General features: G+C 48.8%; 1 protein-coding gene across 3 annotated transcripts in view; it reads right to left on the bottom strand.

The window, feature by feature from the left end:
* Positions 1–22,678, bottom strand: part of Afap1l2 (actin filament associated protein 1 like 2) — a 105,334-nt gene that overhangs the window by 78,261 nt on the left and 4,395 nt on the right. For 2 of the 3 annotated variants that reach the window (XM_087907740.1, XM_087907742.1), the window contains exon 2: positions 20,144–20,197. The exons of the other annotated variant lie outside the window; for it this stretch is intronic. In XM_087907740.1, coding sequence (XP_087763866.1) covers positions 20,144–20,197 — 54 coding nt within the window. The remainder of the gene's footprint in view (positions 1–20,143; positions 20,198–22,678) is intronic. 3 annotated transcript variants of the gene reach the window in all.

Below are 22,678 nucleotides of genomic sequence, written 5' to 3'. Positions count from 1 at the left end.
TCTGATGCCACTAAACAAGTGGTATTTGGTGGCATCGAACTAGCTTGCCATCTTCACTGGACCCTACAAATGCAATTTTTTTTTAACTTAATGTAGAGAGCATTCAGTCATGTTCCTCAGAAGTAAAGAACCCCAGCAATCCTTGCTCCTCCTGAATTAAACCTCAGTGATTACCTAACTGAAAGACCACAAGGAAGGGCATTCATTCGGTCTACACAATCCCAGGGGCTGAAATGACCCTGCAGATCAAGACTCTGATAACTCAGCAACCGCCGCATGCATTAGATCCAGAACTGTCAACGCTCAATTGAAAAGCACACATGAGAGCGTTCACACCAGCCAAAGAATAGTCATGCTTAAGACAGAAGACCAGAGAAGCAGGGAAGAATAATGGACCACCCAGGCAGAATCAGCTAGAGATCAAGAACCCCTGGAGCTCCAGGCCTCCCGAGAAGTCACCACCCACAGAGCAGAGGGCCAGGAGGGACAGTCCCAGGAGACTGGGCTTGGCTGATCCTTAGCCTGCCAACCCAGCACAGTGCAGAATAAAGGGGCACTTACCATAGTGTTTTCAAATATCACTAAGTGATGTTATCCAAGTCCAGGTCATCCCACACCACATAGATGGCTCATCTCTTTCCATGCTGTTTACTAAGTATACTTACCCCGCCCCTTCCCAAATCAGTCCCTGTGATGACCTGAATCTGAAATGCTCCCTACAGGCCCATGGGCTTGAACACTTGGTTCTTACCTGATGGTGCTGCTTGGGAAGGGTGGAGAACATTTAGGAGGTAGAGTCTAGCTGGAGGCTGTGGGTCCCGGGTGGGAGGCCTTGGTGATATTTTCTGGCCCACTCAACCTGTTCACTCTGTTTCCGGAGCAGATACAATATGACAAGCCAATCTCCTGCTCCTGCGCCTTCCTTCCAAGATGGAATCTGCCGCTGAAACTTCAGTCCAGCATCAACTCCTCCTCCTCTCGTTGCTTTGTGTTGGGGATTTTATCACAGCGGTGCGAACCATAGCAGTGTGAACCACAGCAGTGTGAACACAATGACCTTGGCCTTTGACAGCCATCTGTGAGCTACTACAAACTACATCCTAACGGGCAAGTGAAGAGTCATTGAGAGAGTGTCGACAAAGGAAAACCTCAACTAGACTGTCTGACAAGTCTAACAGGGAGGCCTTCCCAAAGCAAAGACTAAACTAGACATGAAGCACGATCTAGAAACTGGATTGCTCCAAATGTCTCCAAACAAAGAAACTGATGAGCCTTAGGGGGAAAATCGCTACCAACGTATCCACTGGGAGTGTGGCAGGGCAGTGGGTGGCAGGGTACTATATCTACAGACACCACGTCATACTACACTCATCCTTAATCAAGGGAGTGCAACGCTCACACCTGTGAGCAATATTATTAACAAAACCAAGTCCTTACCAGAGCAGCTCCCATGGTGTGGAATGGGTCACTTTTCCTCAGTGTGAAAAAAACAGTTTCCTCAACAACAATAAGCTGAGCTCCATGATCTTCCGGGTACAGACTGATCAAGATGCATTGTTACTCTCTATGCCTCCATTTTAATTCAGTAAGACAGGTATGAGGCACAGGCCTGGGGAACTTGAGGAAAGAAGAAGGCCCATTGGCCAGAGAGGCTTAAGGAGGGAACTTAAGATGGATGGTGTTGTGTCAGAGGGGTTCTCTGTGTGTCTAAGGGGCTCAAGTATGTTTTCTGTCTACATTTCTCCACAACACGTTTCTAGAAACAGAAACATGGTTTTTTCTCTGAGACTTGATACACTAACAATGTGCTAGGCCCCCATCTGCCAGTGAACCTCTCAGGCACGGAGGATAACAGAGGAAAGAGCCCAAGTCCAGGGGGGAGGCCTGCAGAAGAAGGGTGCAAACAGCCTCCTGCAAACAGCTTGTCTGCTCACAGTGGACCTGGAGATGTGTTCTTTGCATTATTCATGGAATCTGTGAGACAGACGCCGGCAACTCTTTCCTGCTCCAATGCTAAGTATGTGTCGTGTCTATAATAAGCACTTGCTCGGCGTAGACACAGGAAATGGACTCGGTTCGTTGTCTCGGCTGCTGAAGCTTATGCCTAGTACTCCGCTTACCTTTTCCAGTAGATGACGCCTACATAGATGCCTACGTAGATGCCTGGATGGAATCCAGGAAAGGTTGAAAACAAGGGGGGACTGGAAGAAGCCCCGAATCAACAAAGTCCTGAGTAACGTGTGCTACTGGTGGGCACTGACATGGTGAGGACCACAGCCTCAGACCCATGGGAAAATGGCAAAGCCTCCGAGTGGTCCAGTGGATGCCGATAGTGTGTGCAGAAAATATCCGCCATAACTTTCTACTCCCCCAATATTTATAGCCTGAAGATTGCTCCCCTACGGAGACTGCTTGTGATTTCTGTCATTGGCCCGCATATACTCAAAAGGAGTGGCACTATTAGGAGATGTGGCTTTGAAGGAAGAAGTGTGTCACTGTGGGGGTGGGCTTTGAGGTCTCATATATGCTCAAGTCACACCCAATGAGATAGATCACTTTCTGTTGCCTGTGGGTTAAGGTGTAAGAACTCTGAGCTCCTTCTCCAGCACCATGTCTGCCTGGACGCTATATTGTTTCTGCCCATGACGATAATGGACTAAACCTCTGAACTGTAGGCAGTCACCCCAATTAGATATTTTCCTTTATAAGAGTTGCTGTGGTTGGTCACGGTGTCTCCTCGCGGCAATAGAAACCCTAACTACCACACTGCTCCTACCAAGATTAGCTAAACCTGCTTCCTTATTCAGCTGTGTGTAAGAACCTGCCTCCTTGTTTATCTGTGTGCAATAACGCTGCCTCCTCATTCAGCCGTAGGTCACACCCCCACCTTTCTGCTCAACTCTTAATAAGCATGTTGAGCTTCTGGGACGCCATGGTTTCTCCACCAGACAGCATAGTCCACCCAATCCTAACTTTCTGTGTGTCTCTTTTCTTCATTCCCTTGCCTCCCAAGTCAGGTCCATCCCTGGAGCCATGCTGGAGATGGCACACACATTCCAAAATCACAGCTATTCCTAGGACATGCTGACAGACTTCCTTTTTTAGTCGCATTGATTGATTGATTGACGTGTGTGCATGCCTGCATGTGTGCTCATGTACATGTACACATGTGTAGGTCAGAGGACAGTTTGTGGGAGTCAGTTCTCTCCTTCTACCATGTAGGTCCCAGGGGTTGAACTCAGGTCATCAGGTGTGGTGACAAGTCTATCCACTGAGTGGCCTTACCAGTCCACACTGACAGAATTTCTTTATTCTGTTTAATGTGTCCTCAGTGGCAGGAGCTTGGGAATGTACGCAGAGAACCTCTAAGGCAATGACCACACAGTCTGTGTGGTAAACAGCCTTACCTCCTGGGAGCAATGCTCCCCTGTCCTTGAAAACTTCCAAATGACCAGAAACTCACACACCTATGATAGTGGCAGAAACTGACACCGACTCAGAAACCTTCGAGAGAAGGTTGGTTCCTAGTCACCACTGGTCGCCACTCGCCAGGCAGGAGCTACTGAGCTACAGCCCCACCAACCAAGAGGAGGCATTGGCCATGGCTTAGGCCACTCACCTGAGGGATGACTACCTACACGAGGCCCTCTGCACTGTACTACCTGAGATAAAGTCAGCGAAAATCACCCCACACTGGCCCAGAATTCCTATCTCCACCATTCAGCCATGATAAACAATGGAGCCACTCACCACCCGGCTGGGAAAATCTGTCCCATTACACAAATGGATACCACAGATAAAAAAGAGGGGCTGAAGAAACAGGCAAACCAAAAGACATGGTTCTCCTTTAGAAGTTCTGAAGACTGGGGCAGGTTGGATTGCATTTGTATTGCTATTTCCAGGCAAAGAGGTTTCCTCTTCTACACGGGCCTATCCCCTGTTCCTATGAGCAAACGCTTGCAGGGTAGTCACATGATGCCCTCCTAATCCCATAACCCTCAACTCCAAGTATTTGATGATATTGGAGAATGTGAAAGTGAAGTAGATCTCTTTGTGGTGTGAACCTTGTGAACTTTGTGGTGTGAACCTTGCCTTCATCTCCCCAGAGAGTGCGGAACATTGGCGCTCACAGGCCGAGTCTGTCTGGGGTGGGGTGGGGGTAGGGTGACTGTTTCACTGGTTGAGATCTGATGGGGTTTTGTATGTTTTAGGTAGCAAATACTTTCACTATCCCATTAAGACAAAATTTCATCATTTTCAGGGGTCTTGACTCACATTCTAGAAGAGAATGCAGCCAAAGTCAACCCACTTCCTTCCCCATTAGGGTTTTCAGTGGCAATTTAGTGCTGAGTGATGACCACACTGAGGTCCAAAAAGCTTCCGTGCCAAAGTAGGCAACTTTCCTCACACGACTTCTCATTTCAGCCCTACTTCTTCCTGGGAGCAGACACCAACTCCAGAGAAGCCACTGATGGAACTTCGCACCACTGTGTCCTGAACAGTCTCACCATGCACCAGATGTCCAGACCACCTGACATGATGCTTTCTGAAGGGCAGTCCTTTAAGGTCTACCTCCAGGCTTGTAAGGGTTAGATAAGACAGCACAACACACATGCTAGCACCCAGGCAAGGATCTGTCCGCCGTGAATGACAAGCTTCTGGGTGGCGGAAATGCTCTTCTTTACAATCTGTAACTCTGCGTTAACAAATAGAAGTCTAAGAATCTCGTAGTGAGCTGGGGGAAGGGGTAAAGCAAGAATGAGGCAACTTCTCATACAATCATACTAATTACAACAGTATAACAGCTGTATGAAAGGACAGACCATGGAGAAGTTGAAACTGTGCCACACAGGCCATAATCTACCTACCCAATGACTGATTTTATGATACAGGTGCTGAAAGAAAGACTGTCCAAAAGCATTCTCAGTCCAAGGGTGGCAGTCACGTGGAGAAGTATTGAATGGGGCCTCTGCCGTGCGTCATAAGGAATTTCAGATGTGCAAGCATGCAGAACAAATAACACAATAGTCCAGACAAGCAGAGGTGGTGGGAGGGAAATATGATCTAGAGACTTTGGGAACCAATCTGACAGTTGGTAAAACAGAATGAGTGCAGGACCAGGCAGTTCTATAGGTAGTATTAGGAAGACAGTGTGAACATAGGACCAGGTAATTCGGTAGGTAAGTAGAGAGTGGAAATATACATAGATATGCCTGAGAGAAATAAGAAAACAGCAGCAAAAACAAACAAACAAATAAACAGACAAAAACCTGGCATGTACTGTTGTAGCAGCATTATTTACAAAAGCCAAAATCAGAAACAACGTTTCAACCTACAGATGAACAAGCTGTGTTATCTCCGTGCGTGCATCGGGTGGAATACTGTTTGCTCAGAATAATGGATGCTACAGATCGACAAGCTGTGCTATCCCCACATGTATGTTTCTGGTGGAATTCTGTTTGCTATAAAAATGGATGCAGTACTCATACATTGTTCAAGTTGGACTGAACCTCGAAACCTTATGCTAAAAGCCAAATGCATATGTGCCTGCCTGTGCGCTTCTAGTCACATCAAACTTCAGACTGGACATCAAGCTGGTGCTTAGAGGGCAGGGTGGGTCGGTGCAAGGCCATCACGGAAGGGTTTGGGGTTCTTTCTGAAGTGGCGTGAATGTTATAGATTTGGCCGGAGTGATAGGTGAGCATAGATGTGAATAAGCCAATAGAAGACATTGCATTGCTTATTTTTAATTTTATATATTATGTGGGTCCAGAAGAGGGTGTAAGAGCTCTTGAAACTGGAGTTTTGGGCATGTGTGTGTATCGGGTGGAACAGTTTGTGAACTGCCTGACATGGGTTCTGGGAACAGAACTCAGGTTCTTCCCGACACCTGTAAGAGCTCTTCCACCCGGGCCGTCCCTCAAGACCCTGAGATCTTTACTTTAAATGATGAAATGTGAATGGCATCAATAAAACTATTCTTTAAAAAAAAGGAAAACACAAACTATTTTAAATGTATAACTTTAGAGAAAGACTTTTAAGTGTCTTTAAATCTCAAAGGCACAAAAGGAGATAAGTTAATTACAAAAAAATTATGAAAAATTGACTTTCTAAAATAAATTTAAAGAATAAAATCAAAAGTGTGTGGGGGGATCCAAAGGGTTGATTTCTTTAGTGCCTACAAAATTAGTTCTGAAAGATCAACAATTCAGCATAAAATAAAAGACTGGCAAAAAATGAATAAATGCATAGGAGCAGAGAAAACACACACACACACACACACACACACACTCAAACATAGGAAAGGATGTTCAATATCACTCAGAATAACAAAAACCCAAGTTTAACTGCACAGATGTTCTGGGCGTAGTGAGGGCATGTCAGACACTCTGCCAGCAAAGCCATGAGGGAGATGGCTTAGCTAATGAGACAAAACAGGGATGCAAACCAGATGGGGCAAACCACCCTTGTAACCCAAGCTACTCAGGAGGCTGAGGCAAGAGGATTGCTTAAGTGATCAAGACTAGCTTGAACAATAGAGTGAGGCACCCCTCTACCCACAAAAGACAGCACACCCCAATCTCCTATGAGAACAATTTGTTGAAATCTGTACAAATTCAAAACAGGCACTAATAAAAATAAATCTTAATAAAACCAATCGAGCAATGAAACCTTGCAAGGACTGCAGCAGCTCCCGGGGGATGCATGCCAGAATATAGCCTTAGCTTTAATAACGGGCAGCTGAGGTGGCTCCATCTTAGAGGACACAGGAGACGTGCACACAGGTGGCTGTTCTTAGGTGGATGGCATTCAATGAATGGGGCAGGGGACATGAATAAGCAGGGTCCCCTGGGGCTTCATCTCTACTGTTCTCTTTGGCTTTCTAAAACCTTCTACCAAAGAAAGTGGACTGGGCAGGCAGAAAAGGAAAGGGTGAGAAGGAAAATGTGAGGGAAGGGGGGACGGGGAGGAGCTGGGCGAGGCAACCATTAGGATATTAGAGGACAGGAAAATATCTGGAGGGCTAGGAGTATCCTTGACACCTCATCACTTTGGGTAGGATGTGGGGAATTTTGCGCTCCAGCCTGAGAGCTCCTGCCGGAGCTCCTGATGCTCACGTATAAACTGTGGCAGGCCTGAGGCTTGCTTGCTAAGGTGTGTTTACATAAAAACACAGTAGTGAAGTTACCACACTGAATTCTTTATAGGATGGTTTGGCTTTCTGAAATACCTACCGTTTATGGTATTTTAGGTCATTTGAAGCAATTCCAACTGAAGAGAAAGAAAACTAACAGAAAGAAAAGGAGAAGGAATGAAATGTTCCCAGTGGGGCCCACATGGCTTAGAAACTTTGCCCTGACTCATGGGAGAGATGCCTCCTTCCTAGGGGCTAAAGGAAGCAGAACCTGATGCAATAAAGGCCGCAACTCCTCACCTGGGGGCTGCAAAGGCTGGGGTGCCTTTTGGCTCTGTCAGTTGTGGATAGTTGAAAGAGTAGAGACCTCCTGGCTCCACCCTGAATCCCGGAATCCCCGCTCTGGTCTTCCTCACAATCCCCTACCCCTCCCACCTGGTGGTGTGAAGAAGAAGCAGACAGGCTGGGGGTGAGGGCCTTGAGGCCCAGTGCTGGCCTGACTCTCCCTCTCTCACTTCCAGTGCACCCGTCCACTCAACCACAGCGGAGGCTGCAGGCAGCATGGGCTGCGTTGGAAGAACAAGCCCTCCGAGACCCATGGTCAGGTGACTGCAGAGGGTGATCCTTCACTCTGTGGGTCAGGCACTGGGAGACATCATTTGAGAGATGGAGCCATTTGCTCTGCCATTTAGGACCCTCTGCATCAGTCACCAACCCTGGCCTTGCCTTGGCCACACCGTGGCAGCTTGAGCCTTCCTTGCTCCATCAATAGCCCTGTGTATGTGATCTCAACCCTGCTCCAAGTGATGAACCAACTTCATTGGGAATGTCTGCTGAGGGCTCTCTGAGAAGGGTCATTGTTCCTCCATTTCGGCCAGCTGTGAGTGTGGATGAGGGACATTCATCACCCAGGACATTTGCCAACAAAGGAGAGACAGCTGCTGGGCTCCAATGGCGTGTGGCCGCACGTTGCCTTGGGTGAGGTTTAGTTTCCAAGTGGGAACATCATTTCTTCCAGATTCTAAGAAATGGGAAAAGCGCTCACCTTACCTAGTGAAGCAAGAGTCCGCGCTCACTCACTAATCATGTATTGAATGGGGTGTCACAGGGACACACCAGCCCCCAGTTCCACACCTCCCCCCAGTCCCAAAGAGAGGCCCCCAGGTAACAACCCAGTGTACTGCCACCTGGGAGCCACGCCACCACAGTCAAGGACTGTGCCCTGCCTTGTTCCTCCTGTCATGTGCCCACAGCAAGGCTGGGCCTCCATGCCCAGAAGGGACCCACAAAAGCTCCAAGTCTGGCTGAAAGAGACAAATGGAGAACATGACAGAAGCTTGTGGAAGTCATTTAGAACGAAGTGAATGCCTGCCTACCTGTGTCAAGCACTCTGTTGACGCACACTTTAAAACTAACCATGAGGATCAGACAGGGACGCTGGGAAGAAACTCCCCTGCCACAGAGCAATGAAGTGCTAAGAGAGGTCCCTTGTGGAGTAGAGCATCCAGGGCCAGATCTGGATGGTGTGGTGTGGCAGGGAACTGAAAACATACTCCCTGTCATGAGAGCCAGAACGAGCCTGGTGAGACCAGCAGGTGACAGGCACAGCACAGAGCCTCCTCCGAGAAGTGTTACCTCATCGTGCCAGGCTCTCTCCCCTCATCCTAAAGGATACAGCAAGACAACTTTACTGTGGCCATTGCTTGATACCCCAACAGTGCAAATCTAACCCTGGCTGCATTGTGACCATGACTTGACACCCCAACAATGGCAAATCTCACCCTGGCTACAGGCCAGTCTTAAGTTATCCGAGGAGAACGAGCATGCCAAGGTTGATGAGGTTAGCCCAGGCTGAGCAGATTGCTCTAGAGCTAAGACTAGCTTACTGGGCTGACTGTGAGCTTTTTGTTCATGTGGTCTCTGGCCTCCGTTCTCTTGGTTCTCACAGAAAAGATAGTAATGTTTACTGCTGGACCCCTGCCTTCCCCATCCCTACCCCTGCTTCTGATGTTGCTGGTCTGGAATAAGATGAAAGAGTCTGATAGAAAAGCTTGGGGAAACCTTTTATTAGCATTCTTAGCTCAGCTGAGTTCAGACAGCAAGCCCCGGCATTCCAGGAGACTTCGCCCCGAGCGAAGCAATGCCAAGAATGCCAATGAAAGATTCCAATACTCTTTTCCATGGGAGCCCTACCTAGCCAACCCCAGAAGGTTCAGGAATCTCATAAAATGGGGGCTGGAGAGTGTTATTGGGAAGTTCAAGATCTTCCCACCACCTTCCAGGAGTCTTCAGGAATTAATCAGGATAAAGGGCAGAAACTATCCAGGGAAGGGTGGCAATGAAGTCAGTGAGCATGCTCACTGTTAGGTGTGTGATGTGGCTTGGACATGTTCTCTGGTATCAAGCAGGGTGACATTAAAGCCTCTGGTCCTGGTTACCCCACAGAGAAAAGGCCGTCACAGGACTTCTGACATGGCTTCCTGGGATGTTCAGGAAGGAGTGTGATGGAATGTACTTTGTAATAAGACACGTTAATACTTATAAATCATTTCCCAAGATCTTGATCTTTGCTGGATATCAGAAGTTTGAAGCACTGCAGAGCAGAAAATGGAGTCAAGGCTAATGACTAGGGGATCTCCTTGAGGCAGAAACACTGTGCACAGTGGGGAGCAGATTGGTGAACGTGTTCTCCCTAAGCTGGCTCTATGGAGGAGGAGCTAGCACTGAGTCTGCCCCTGCAGCTGCAGCCAGGAGGCACAACCTCTCCAGGCCCAGTGGCAACCCATGGTCACAAGGAAGCAGAAGCTGGGGAATGGTCAAACACAGCCCACCTAGGACAGAGTGTCCCCAAGGAAAGAGCCTTCTGAAATTCCATGTGCTCACTACATGGGCGCTGGTTTGTGACTGCAAAGGACTTTTCCCTTGTCTGTGTTTTGCCAAGTGACGGCACTCAGACTTCAGACAGGCATGCTGGCATGGAGGACCCACTACGTCCAGGGATGAGACGCTCTTTACCAACCGGACTCTCCTCTCCTCTCCCTGCACCTTTCCTTCCAATCATGCCGTCGGTCATCTGCCAGTCTCGAAAGGAAGTCCGCCCTCCCCTGGGTCTCCATGACTAGGAGAGTTCGCCAGCCCCACCCCCATAGCTATTCCAGCACCGAGGATGTATGGGGCAGGAGCCAACTGGCCTTGGCTACCATGGCACTGTGGACTTCTCTTTGCCCAGCCTTGTACTCCGTCCTACAAAACCACAACAGCCCGCTTTATATTTATGTTCAGTGTTTCCTCTTTTTTGAAACACTTTCATACATAGGCGTCTTTCACCAGGTGTTGAAAAGTGATTGTTATGGATGGGGAAACTAAGGCTGTGGCTGTAAAGGGGCGGCAAGACATACGATCTTCATACTGATAGGGTCAAAATCAACTCCCCATGATGAACTTGCATCCCCTCCCAAGCCATAGCTCAAGGGTGGTATTTCAGAGAGCAGGGACCTTAGGCACCAAACAAACAACAAAGAAACAATCCAGAGCAGATTCAGTCCTCTGTCTGGTCTTCCTTCCACGCACCCACCATGAGCACTCGGGGCTCTAACCATGACCTAAATACACGACGAGGCTCTCTATCTACAAACTCTCATTTAGTCCTTACAACCCCCACAGCAATACGGCGTCAGTCTCTTCCTAAGAAAGAAACGGAGGCTCAAAAGTGTAACTGTCCAGTTCTGCAAGTGTTCAGCACTTACGGGTTCCAGGTCTTTGGGGCAGCCACAGACCTCGTAGGTTTGAACGCCATTAGATTTCTCCACAGTAGAACACAAACCCCAGACACTGAGCCGCAGGGGTTGACAAACCTAAGGAGAAACAACTGGAAGATGTTGCGGGGCTCAGAGGTGAAACAACTGGCCGGCTTTGTGGAAGAATGTGGAGCATTTTTGAGGATCCTAGGAAACTGTCCCAGCCCTGAAGCCCATGATCTGAGGCATAGTGCTTCTTCTGGATTCTTGTGGACACTGAGTCCCTTGGGAAAATGTGGCCGACTTCACCTGACCTCTTAGGAAAGTAGGAAAGAGGGTATTCCTTCAGGATACTTGGCTTTCCTGGTGGGGTGGGGTGGATTCTAAAGGAGGACCAAAAGCCAGGTGAGATACAAACTCATGAGCATGCCCAAGCTCTCTACCTCCTTCCCTCTCAGCAATCAGCTCCTGTCTCTAAGCACACATTGTATTAACAAGATGGCTTCAGGGCTTCTGGACTTACTCCTGCAGTCGTGGCCTCTCTGTATGCAAGGCTTTTCCTCCCCACTTAAGTTTCAGTTTAAGTGTCTTCCCCTCAGACCTTGTCCGTGGCCACCCTGGCTGACACTGGACACCACGCCACCCCCAAACTACTCTCACATGGTCGAGCTTTCCCTCTATCACCGTCTGAGCCTCTCCTGTAGAACCACTGGCTGCTTTACAATCCGCTGTCCCGCCTGAGAATATCAATTAGCACCCAGCCTCCACCAGCATCATGCCTGGCTACCTCAGAACCCAAGCAACGCTTTACAAAGCAAGGCCTCAAAGTGCCCATTGTATGAACACTTGGAAATACTGTAAGGCCATTGGTGATGTCGTGATGACATCACAAATCCTTTGAACCAGAGAGGGCTGACGCGGCCTTGAGGGATGTAGATGTGAACTTGGAAAAGCAAGGTTGAAGGTCTTTAGGAAAAATAGGCTAAAGATCTTTACTGTTGCATTGCTTGGAGACTCAGAAAATGAAGTCATGGGTTTGGCATCCAGAGATGTATAGCAGAGAGTGAACACTGTCAGCCATGCCAGGTCAAAAGTAGGGCAGCTAGAAGAGCGAGTTATACATAGAGCCCATCCTTAGCTCGGAGAGCCGACAGTGGGAAACAGACCCCCAAAGCCGACCTCAGTGTAGCTCCCCTTTCCTGAAAACAATGAACTTCAGCCCTGGACTTGAAACAAAGTCAATTTGTCCACTCACCCACCCACACCAGGGAGGGTGAGCTTTTTTCTTGCCCATGCTCAACATCCCCAGCAATCCCGGGCTCTGCCTCCTACTCCCAGAGAGTACACAGCATTGGGTGCAGTAAGTGGGTCATCACATATCCTGGTCCAAATGGCTCTTCACCATACATACCACTGAATCACAAAAGAGGCTTAAAAATAAAAACAAGAACATTTTGAATTTGAGCAGGAATAGAGATTATGGAACATAAAAGATCAGTGATCAACTTTGTCCTAATCAGACAGGCCGAGAATAGGAGTATTTAAAAACATACTGATTGTATGTGATTCTCACCTATGCCGTGTGGGAGGGAGCAGAATGCCCTGGGTTACAGTCTAGTGACCTTATGTCCAGTCAGTCAGGTACTGGAAATACCCAGATTTACAGCTTTCTATTCAATCTGACAAATATTTGGATGCCGGCCCTCAGTCATGACCTGTACTTAGTAACACAGCCCCAAAGATGACTCAGAACCAAGGCACTCACTGTGACTGGTGGGCACAACTATCTAAGGCCAGCCTGACCATGCCAGGTTTAAGAGAAAAGTGGTCAGGTGCTGTGGGACAATGGTCTTGTACCCTGTAAAGACTTGTCACTTGTATTGGTTTAATAAAGCGCTGATTGGCCAGTAGCCAGGCAGGAAGTATACACAGAGCAACCAGACTAGGAGAATTCTGGGAAGAGGAAAGGCTTGCTCTACAATCATCACCCAGACGCAGAGGAAGCAAGATGGGAAAGGTACCAAGCCACGTGACTAACACAGACAAGAATTATGGGTTAATGTAAGATGTAAGAGTTCGTTAATAAAAAAGGCTGAGCTAATAGGCCAACTAGTCTATAATTAATGTAGACCTCTGTGTGCTTCTTTGGGACTGAACAGCTGCGGGACCAGGTGGGAAAGAAACCCCTGTCAACCGTCAGGATGTTCTCCATCTGCGATGATGTGGGAAGGCTACCCTCCTACCCTCACCCCTCCCCTCTGCGATGATGTGGGATGGCTACCCTCCACCAGCCTCCACCACAATTCTGACAGCTATATGTGAACTTTGGGGTCTAGTGTAAGAATGGTCTCTTATCACAGCCTCCTGGGAAGGGGGCTTTGAACAGGCCAGCAATTCATGGGGCGGCCCGGGGTAGAGGAGCCCTTCTCTTATCTCTCAGAACACTACTGGAGTGTCTTAGAACACTACTCCTCGGCTTAAGTGTGCCTCAGACAGAATTATATATCAGCTTCTGTCTCACAGGTAGAATATAATATATAATTTCCCCCTTCCCACCCTCATGAACAGGGACTTTGATGTGTGCTCTGCTAACCGTGGACTGCTTCATGAATGCTTAATGGCTAGAAATGCTACTGTAAACGTCTGTGCCCTTGGTCGGCACTCGGTCTTAGAGATCACTCCAGTGCTGGGGAGGCTCTTTCCCAGTCCTGACCACAGCAAACCGGGAGCACAGATGGCTCTCAGTTCTGCCCCAGGAGCTGATCTTTGGCTTTTCCAGGTCATCTAGTGAACGTAAGTTATAATCAGTGGGGTAAGACATGCCAGAGAGCTCTGCCTACTCCGTGATCAGGCCCTAGGGTGCAGGGGTGACATTTCCTATGAGTACTTGGCATTGTGCATGCTTGTTAGTCTCCTGGGCAGTCAGCTGGGTTGTCAACGATGACCACAGGAACTGGGTCATCTCTTTAGATACTTTGTTAGGTTTCTGGTGGCCTCTTTACCTATAAATTCCCATTAATATACTTGGTCTCTTCGTGAGAATGCTGATTATTATCATTTTACTTGTAGGAACTCCTTGCAACTCCAAAATGCCAATCCCTTGAAGTTTTTAGATTTTATAACTATGCCCCCCAATTCTGCCAATTGCCTATTAACCATCTCAAAGTATCCACAGGTAAATGCAGAATTTAACTTTGAAAAACTCAACCTGAAGGAAACCTAGGGCAACAAAAGTTTCTCAATCATCCAAATTCTATTTTGTGAGCAATCAAAATATAGCACACACAGACTTAGGTACTATGGGCACAGAGAATTATGCCTTTAACTCTCAGTGAATTATATATAGATTGTACATCACAGCAGCAACACAGTGGCTGTGGCCTTTGAGAACTCTGCAAGGTGCACTGAAGGGCTAGAAGCCGTGTGTGCACACATGCGTGTTGGGAAGAGTGATGAAGGCATCCAGACTGAGTAAACGCTGACAAGTAGACTTGCCAGGCAGTCCTGAGGGGAGGGCAAGCTAGCCCAATGCCCAAGCACGTGCAGAAGCCCACCATGGATATACACAAGGAGTCTAGTATGCCCAGAGCACAAAAGACATTCAGGGTCACTGCAGAAGCTGGGCATGCAGGAAGTGGGCCGTGGATCAAAGTGGCCGGGTAGATCTTTAGCACAGGTCAGGGGCCAAGGCGCCTCCTTGCTTTCCACTGGAAACTTACTGCAGGCAACTCCCTATATCCAAGGAAGAAAGCCTGGTCAGGGGCCTGAGGAAATCTGGGCTTGCCTTAGTTATGGTAACAATGTGTCCCTATGTCTGAGAAACTGGTAGACAGAAAATACTGGAAAGACAAGGGTCCCTGTGCATCAAAGTTGAGAGACATTCATTAAACAATCTAGGCAGCCCGAGAGAAACTGAGCAATCTTCTGTGCTTCTGTTCTCAGTCACGAAATTCTCCACTGCCTAGTGGACCTGTGCTGGCAACATACAGAGTAAAGCCACAGTGACACACTGGACTGTTACCCAAGACCCCACCAGGACCCTGGCCAGCCAGCTGTTCCCTCCTCAATCCTAAATATTTTCACACTCTATAATAGTCTTTTTTTTTTTCAAAGTCATTTGTAGAGAATGTTTGCTCTAAACTATTGACTGCCTTTGCTTTTTTTTCCAACCAAGGAAGAAATGCCTATGTGGACATCCGGCAGCCAGTCATGAAGACACGCAAGGGACTGTGGGAGAACTGAAGTCTTTCCAACCCCTCAGAGCCAGCTCCCAGCACCCTCTCACTCCCCTTCATGCCGCTTCAGCCTCTCCTCCCCAGGAATAGCATCTTCTTCTGGTCAACACGCTTGTGCTTTCAGAGTATTAGACAGATGTTCGAGAAAATGGGGCTGCCAAGACAGCAGCTGAGAGTCTCACCCTGAAAACAGACTCCGCCCCTCTCTTGAGGGAAGTAGCTAGGCACAACTAGGCGACACCTGGATCCCATAACTCTCGAAGATCTGATCCCGGTCGGAAGTGTTTACAGTTGCACACACCAAACCGGCATCATGTGATAGAAATGGGCGCTTGCCCACTGGGAAGTCAGGAGGTCAATGGGAAAAATTATTTTAGTCTGTGTTGAGTCTTCATGTTTGGAACTTTTATCCAAACAATGCAGAGTTCTCATGCTCCCCCCACCACCACCGTGTGCCCATTCCCTCCTCTGGGATGGTTAGTGGTGGGAAGGGCTGTGCACAGGCTGAGCCTGCAATCCTCCCCTCCTCTGTGGCCTGCAGGTCACACTACTCCTAAAGACAGAGAGGGACAGGGAGAGGACACGTCTATTCATGATGCGCTAGCCCGCAGGAAGCTAGATGGGGTTTCAGGTCAGTAAGTAGAATATTCCCCATGAACAGAGAGGTTAGCATTCTTATCCCTGGTCCTCCATTTCCCAAGAGGGAATGCTCAGGGGGAAATGCCCTTCCTGATCTCATGCTCCATCTCTGAACAGAGCTGACATGAAGAAGAGTGACAGAGATACTCACCAGGCAAGTATTCCCGGAACACGCACGGAGGTGGTGGAGAGACCCAAATCTATGAAGTTGTCCTCTGACCTCCATATATGCATCATGGCATGTGTGCACCCCCTCCTCCCATGTGTCTGTCTCTCTGTGTCTTTCTGTCTCTCTGTATGTGTTTCTCTCTCTCTCTCTCAAATAAAAATAATAAAATGTTTTGAAGAAAGAAGAGAGAATGGACATGAGAGACAATAAAGATGGAAGAATAGGAAACTGTGGGATGAGAGGACGAGAGAGAAAAGAGGGCTGGCTGCCGAGGACCCTGTAAGGACCCTTGGTGCACCCAACGAATAGATGGCGTGGGTTCACATTCACCCGTAAGAACCCTTGGCACACCCTACAGACGGTGTGGGTTCATATCCCCCATAAGAACCCTTGGCGCACCCCACGGACAGTGTAGGTTCATATTCCCCTGTAAGAACCCTTGGCGCACCCCATGGACGGCGTGGGTTCATATTCCCCCGTAAGAACCCTTGGCACACCCACAGTCACACTTGTGCACATGGTTTTAGGATGTATCCTTCCTGTATTTCCAACACCAGGTCTCAAGACAGTAGGGTGGTGGCAATGTGAACCACAGAGAGATTTCCGATGACTCCAGAGGGACACTCAATGTACCCAGCTGAAGTGCCTATGGTGGCTCCCTCAGAAGACCACCAAGAGCTCTAAACATCTGAAACTGCCACAGATCTACGCTGCAACTACCGTTGACTGCCTGACATACCATGAGCTTTAACCACAAGTGCAATCTAACAATCGTGGTAGAGACCCTTATCTCTAGAACACGCCTAGGTCCAAGTGTCCAGGAAGCTTGCCAGGCAGTCCAGCGTGCAGGCACATCAGGCCAGTAGGTCAGAACTTGCAGAGCCTGAGGTCAGCAGTTACAAAGAGCCCAGCATAGTAGGACCCAGAGTGAAGTTGCTAATGCCCACCTCGCTGTATCTCAAGGACCAGAGGCCCTGCATCAGGCATCCAAGAAGAAGGCATGAGACTGTCTGATATTGCTGCTTCTGCCAGATACTTTCCACGTCACCCCTTCATGCCTCCCACTTGTGCAAAATATAGCTGTATTAATTACTTTTTATTGCGATGATGATAAGACACTCTGACCAAAAACTTGGGAAGGAAAGGGTTTATTTCATCTTACACTTCCAGGTCATAGTTCATCACTGAGGGATGCTAGGGCAGGGACCACAGAGGAACACTATTTACTGTCTCCAATGCTTAGGCATCCTCAGCTACATTTCTTACACAGCCCAGGCTCACCAGCCAAGCGATGGTGCCATCCACCATCGGCTAGGCCCTGGCACATCAATCATCAACAAAGATACAGACATGGTCACAGGCCAATAGGATCAAAAAACTCCTCAACTGAGGCTCCCCCTTCCCAGGTGACTCCAGATTGTGTCATGTGGACAATAAACACTGACCATCACAACAGCCAAGCAGAAGGTACTGTAAAACACATTGTCTCTCTCTGCAGAAGATACTATACACTACATGGTCTCTAGGTTTTTTTTCAAAATGTGCCCGTTGGGAATGCCACAAAAGTCTTCACAATGCAAAGAGCCATATGGTAGGATCAGCTCCAGTGTATAGAGTCTGGGATGATGACAGAATATTTGCCACAGGAGAACCGAGACTATAAAGATGGAGTTGAGATGCCCCGGGCAAACCTGCTACCCAACAGTTCCTCGCCCTGCAGCCAGGGACACTAAACACCCTAGCAGAGTCCCCTCCAAAAGACCACATTGGAAATTCAATAAATCAGCTCAATATGTTCTAGGGCTATGGGTATTAAATAAAAGAAGCCAGTGAAACCTTCAAACAATAAGCTCATTCAACATAATCTCTTCTTCTGCCCCCATCTGGAACTTGAATACAGTTAACATGAATAAATCCTGTTGTATAAGAACCAGGGGGGAGGGGGGAGGCAAAAACAGGGTGGAAGATGGGAGGAAATGGCAGGGGTCCAACTTGCTAGTCTAGCAGGACAGCTGACAAGTCCCCAAACCCGAAGGATGTCGGTGTGAAGAGCTAACCCTGAGAGGTTGGTCCTAACCTGCAGACAGGGGAAGCAATACGTGGAGCACCCTTACCCATGAGTCCCCAGACCCATGGGTTTATATAAGCACCTCTAGTGCTATCTCCAGCACCACCTCCAGCGCCACCTCCAGCACCACCAAGACTCAGTTTCCACTGACTTCCTGTAATGACTCAAGTTATTCCACGCATCCTCCATCTCACTCGGCAGCACCAGGGTCTGCAAGGTGGCATGGTTGTGATTTTGTTTACAAAAGCAGCAACTGGGTTTGGGGCAAAGAGAGAAAACATTCCAGAGGAATACACTGTCAAGATGAACAGTGGGACACAAGCGAAGGTACCCAAGGGCCTGTGACGTGCTTTTAGCAGGCAGCTTACCAAGGTGTCATTTCGACACAGAGTAAAACAAACCTATCCTATTAACTGGACAGTGGACGTGGTTGTCCAACCGCCATAACGAGGTTGCACATGTCTTTTGTCTTTTTTGTTTTGTTTTGTTTTTCAAGACAGGGTTTCTCTGTAGCTTTGAACTCTATCCTGGAACTAGCTCGTGTAGACTAGGCTGGCCTTGAACTCACAGAGATATGCCTGCCTCTGCCTCCCAGGTGCTGTGATTAAAGGTGTGCGCCACCACCATCACCGCCCAGCTGGAGGTTGGGTGTTTCTATCATTCATTAGACCTATTGTGTTATGTCCTACTGTGGGCCACCCCATCCTCGAGAGCAGCCCTAGTGCCTACAGAACTGATTCTCTTTCTCTGTAGGTAGTCTGGCCTTTTCTAAAAAGCCGTGGAAGTAAACTGAACAGAGCAGGCTCCAGATCCTGCCTCCTCTCACTTAGCATCTTGTGAACTGGAAGAAGTCGTTAGAAACACTTTTGGTTTCAGCCTTTCACCTTCTCATTGGAGAGACGAAACCTAGGCTCTGGCTCACTTTGCTATGAAGATCCAGAGAGACTCAACAGCCGAGGTTCAGGAGTAGGGCAAGCCCCCACCTCAGTTTCCCCAGAGCTAAGGAGTTTCCTGAAAGATGGAGTTCCAGGGGGCAAGACCAACAAGTCCTAGGCAAACCAGAATGGCTGGTCACTTGACTTGGGAAAGCCAATTCCAAGGGTAGACTGTCCCACTCTCTGTGGGATTCCTTCCGGGGCACAGCTGAGAAAGCTCTCCAGCTAGCAGCTGGCTCTGTTTCCCTGATTTGATGTTGAATAGAAGCTCCTTTGCCATTTGCTAGTGCCGACATTCCACAGAAGTGCAAGTCCCTCCAGCAGGCCCACAACTGGCCTGGAGTCCCGAGGAGGCCTTAGGGCGCAGGAGAACCTGCGCCCTAAGGCTTTTGTCACCTTGTGCTCACTTCTGTCCCAGCGAGACCCCTGACATCAGGTGCCATGCCTCACCCTACAGTCCAGAGCGGCGCTGACTCCGTCCACACATCTGCGCATTGTGCGTTATAATCCGTACCCTCCACTTGGCTGAGTTTGAGCTTAGTTTATTTGGAGACTGAGTGGAGAGAAAATGAAAATCTACTGACAGAACATTAGCAAGGCACTCCAAGCTCCTGTGGAAATCTGTAGGTCTCCCCTGCTTAAACTCACTGAGCTATCAGAGAAAATCAGGCAGGACCAGCATACAAGCAGAGGAGACAGCAAGTCCTGTCAATCATTCTGACTGGCCTAGAAGGGATGCAGGCAGTGCCTCTGGGAAGCAGGGATGCTTTGTCTGAGCACTCCCAACACTAAGCGCCACCAAAACTTAAAAAGGACACGCACGGCTGGAATCTAAGTTAACTGAGGACCCACACACACCTCCAGGGCAGACCCACACCACAGAGGAGTCACAGATCCCGCTGTCTGTTCCCCTGACTGAGCACGGCACCATCTTTGGCAAAGCATTTACCAATGGTTCTTGGGTTATTCCACCTGGGAGTGGGTTAGTGGTCAGTAGCTTACTCATTCCCAAACAAGACCCAGGAAGATTACTTGACTTGCCCAAGGTCGTACAAGATGTTAGTGGCAAAAGGCAGATTAGAAGCTCCATCCATTGTGTGCCTGAGCCTGGCTCCGTGGTGTCCCCTAGCCCCCCATCCACAGCATGGGCTGAGCCAGGTCTACATTCCGGGAGCCTGGAGGCCGGCCGGGCTGCTGCAGAGGGCACAGACAGGCTCATACTCACAAGCAGAGACCTGCAGGATCCTTCTCTGCACCATCAGACAGCAACACCCCTGTGCTGGAACAGACAGAGAAAGGGCTCAGGTCGCTGTAGCCAAGGACAGCATGGGCACTTCCTTCCCCACTTCCAGAATTTGGCTCTATTCCTGAGCCAGGTCTGCTCTCGAGAAGCAAGGCGCAAGGCAATCTGTGCTCTAATAAGACACTCAAATATCCACCATTTGTTCTTACTGTGTGCCTGGTGAGGGGCCAAGAGCTGGGCTTGGACTCTTGGAAGGCAGAGACAAAGTCCCTATCTTGACTGAGATTAGCCTAGCAGGGAAAATAGATCTGCATATAATTATAAAACCAAGTGACATCAATTCAGGATAATTTTGCGTGCCTACCAAGTGCCATGGAAGCCATTATGGCTTTGTAGAAGACAGCCATGAGGCTGGGTCCTAGAGACGGAGTGGAGTTTAACTCAGTAGCTGACCCCTTCCTGACATAAAGTCGTTGACAAGCGTTTCCAGAACTGTTTTCTAGATACATTCTTCAGCAGGAATTCTCCTTTTACAAATTCAATCCGTCACAGCCCACGGCTGGCCCTCTGAACTGCCGCTTACCCTCTGCGGACTCAGGAGCCCTGCCTCTCACACGAGACTGACTCATCCTCTCTCTCAAACCCTAGCACTGGCCTGAACTCTCTTTGGAGACACAGTGACATGTGAGTTCTTCAGAAATGAATTCCTTCCATACTTGACAGCATTCTCTTTCCCACTAAGCCCGCGACTCCCCGTCTCCCAACAGGAAATCAGTTTTATTTATAAGAATCGCAATCCTAAACTGACCTTTGCTGGCGGCCACGTCCCCCCTTCCTCCCTCACTTCACTCCCTTCCCAAACACATTCTCCCCCTGAAGAGTCCTCGGTGACCACAGAGCAGTGAGCCTAGGCAGTCACATAAGGGACACATGCCAGCCGCTTTCTAGATAGGGAAACTGAGGCCTGGAAAGATCAGCGACCGGCCCAAGGAAGCACACAACATGTAGGTCATGGGGTTTCCGGGCTGTTGTGTTCTCCACTCTGACACCATGCTTTTTCTTCTGGTGGCAGCCACAGTGCCCTTTTCCCTAGCTCGGGACAGATGCCTCTGGAGGAGCATTTCCTGTCATTAAAGGGGGTTGGAGGAAAACCCACACAGCTTTCTCATCTTTGAAGCTCCCTGGCCCATGCTGGCTCTTTAGTTGCGCTGGAAGCAGCCCAGTTCCCAGGGCTTCTACACCATCAGGAGAGGGGAAGGGCCCAACGCCGAATTCCTGGCTCCTGGCTCTTGGGCACCAACATGACCTCAACCGCTTTCTGTTTTAGAGCATTTCACTGCCAGGCTCCCACACAAAGAGTTTCAAAGTCAGGTGTGCCCGGGGTCAAGTACAATGAGCAAACTCGGAGCGGAGGCCTGCAGAACATGGAGACTTGGACAAGTCCACGTACCTCTGTCCATAGCCTACACTAGCTGAAGGCTAATCACGGCCTATTTCTGCAGGCATCAAAAGGCACATTGAAACAACAAGGGAGCGTCCACCCTGTTTCTCTCCACGCTCGCTTCCAGTTTCCAGGTTGAGGGTGTGTATTGACTTCTAGGTGGCCCTCCATGGCCTTGGAGTCAGCCAACCAAAGACCCACAACACTGGGGTGGGGTAGGGAGATGCTATGTGGTTGATGGCGTGTACTGTGTGTTTCAGCCCACAAAGTTGCAACTATAGAAAATGCATATTGGTTTCTTTGCCATGATTTCCTAAACACTACAATATAGAAACTACCTACTTTGTACCCTACAGATGAAGTGAAACAGTTGAGAGGATGTTGTGCCTCATACGCAAGTCTTTAAGGACTTGAGCATCATCAGATCTTAGTATCCCTAAAAGCAGTTCTTCTGAGGAGCAAACGTACGTCTCCCCCCGCCCGTGTGTGTGTGTGTGTGTGTGTGTGTGTGTGTGTGTGCAGGCCAAAGGCTGTCAAGTAATCTTCCTCACTTGCTCTCCACCTCAACTTTTTAGAAGTTAGAAATTAGTCCCTCGGGGACTTGGAGCTTGCTGATGCAGCTACATGGCTAACCAGCACACACACCACATCTGGCTGTCCACACAGGTGTCGGGGTTATGAATTCATAACATGGCAACCATCTCTCCGACCTACTCCTCCATTTTTCTCTTTTGATGTTTCTTTTTTTAAGGAAATATGATTCTCAACTTTGGATTACAGTAGGATCACCTGGAGATCTTTGAAAACGGCGGTGCCCATGCCACACTCTAGAACATCTGCTGGGGCTTCTCCCCTTACCTTCCCGTGCCCCACACACGCATGTCCCGTGTACAGCTGGGGTTAAGAACCACTGCTTCTAGGTCACACATCAACAAGGAAAAAGCTGAGCTCTTAGGCATGGAGAAAAGGGCATTTCTGGAGGGAGCTATGGGTTATCCACCTGGTTTATTTCCCGTTTCTAGTATTTTCTTTTCAGACCGTCCCTGACCAGAGCTCTCAAGATACGTTGCTCCCTG

This window comes from Myodes glareolus, chromosome 7 (assembly GCF_982192425.1).
Source record: "Myodes glareolus chromosome 7, mMyoGla1.1, whole genome shotgun sequence".
Lineage (NCBI taxonomy): Eukaryota > Metazoa > Chordata > Mammalia > Rodentia > Cricetidae > Myodes > Myodes glareolus.
This window is presented reverse-complemented; position numbering and strand designations above follow the sequence as displayed.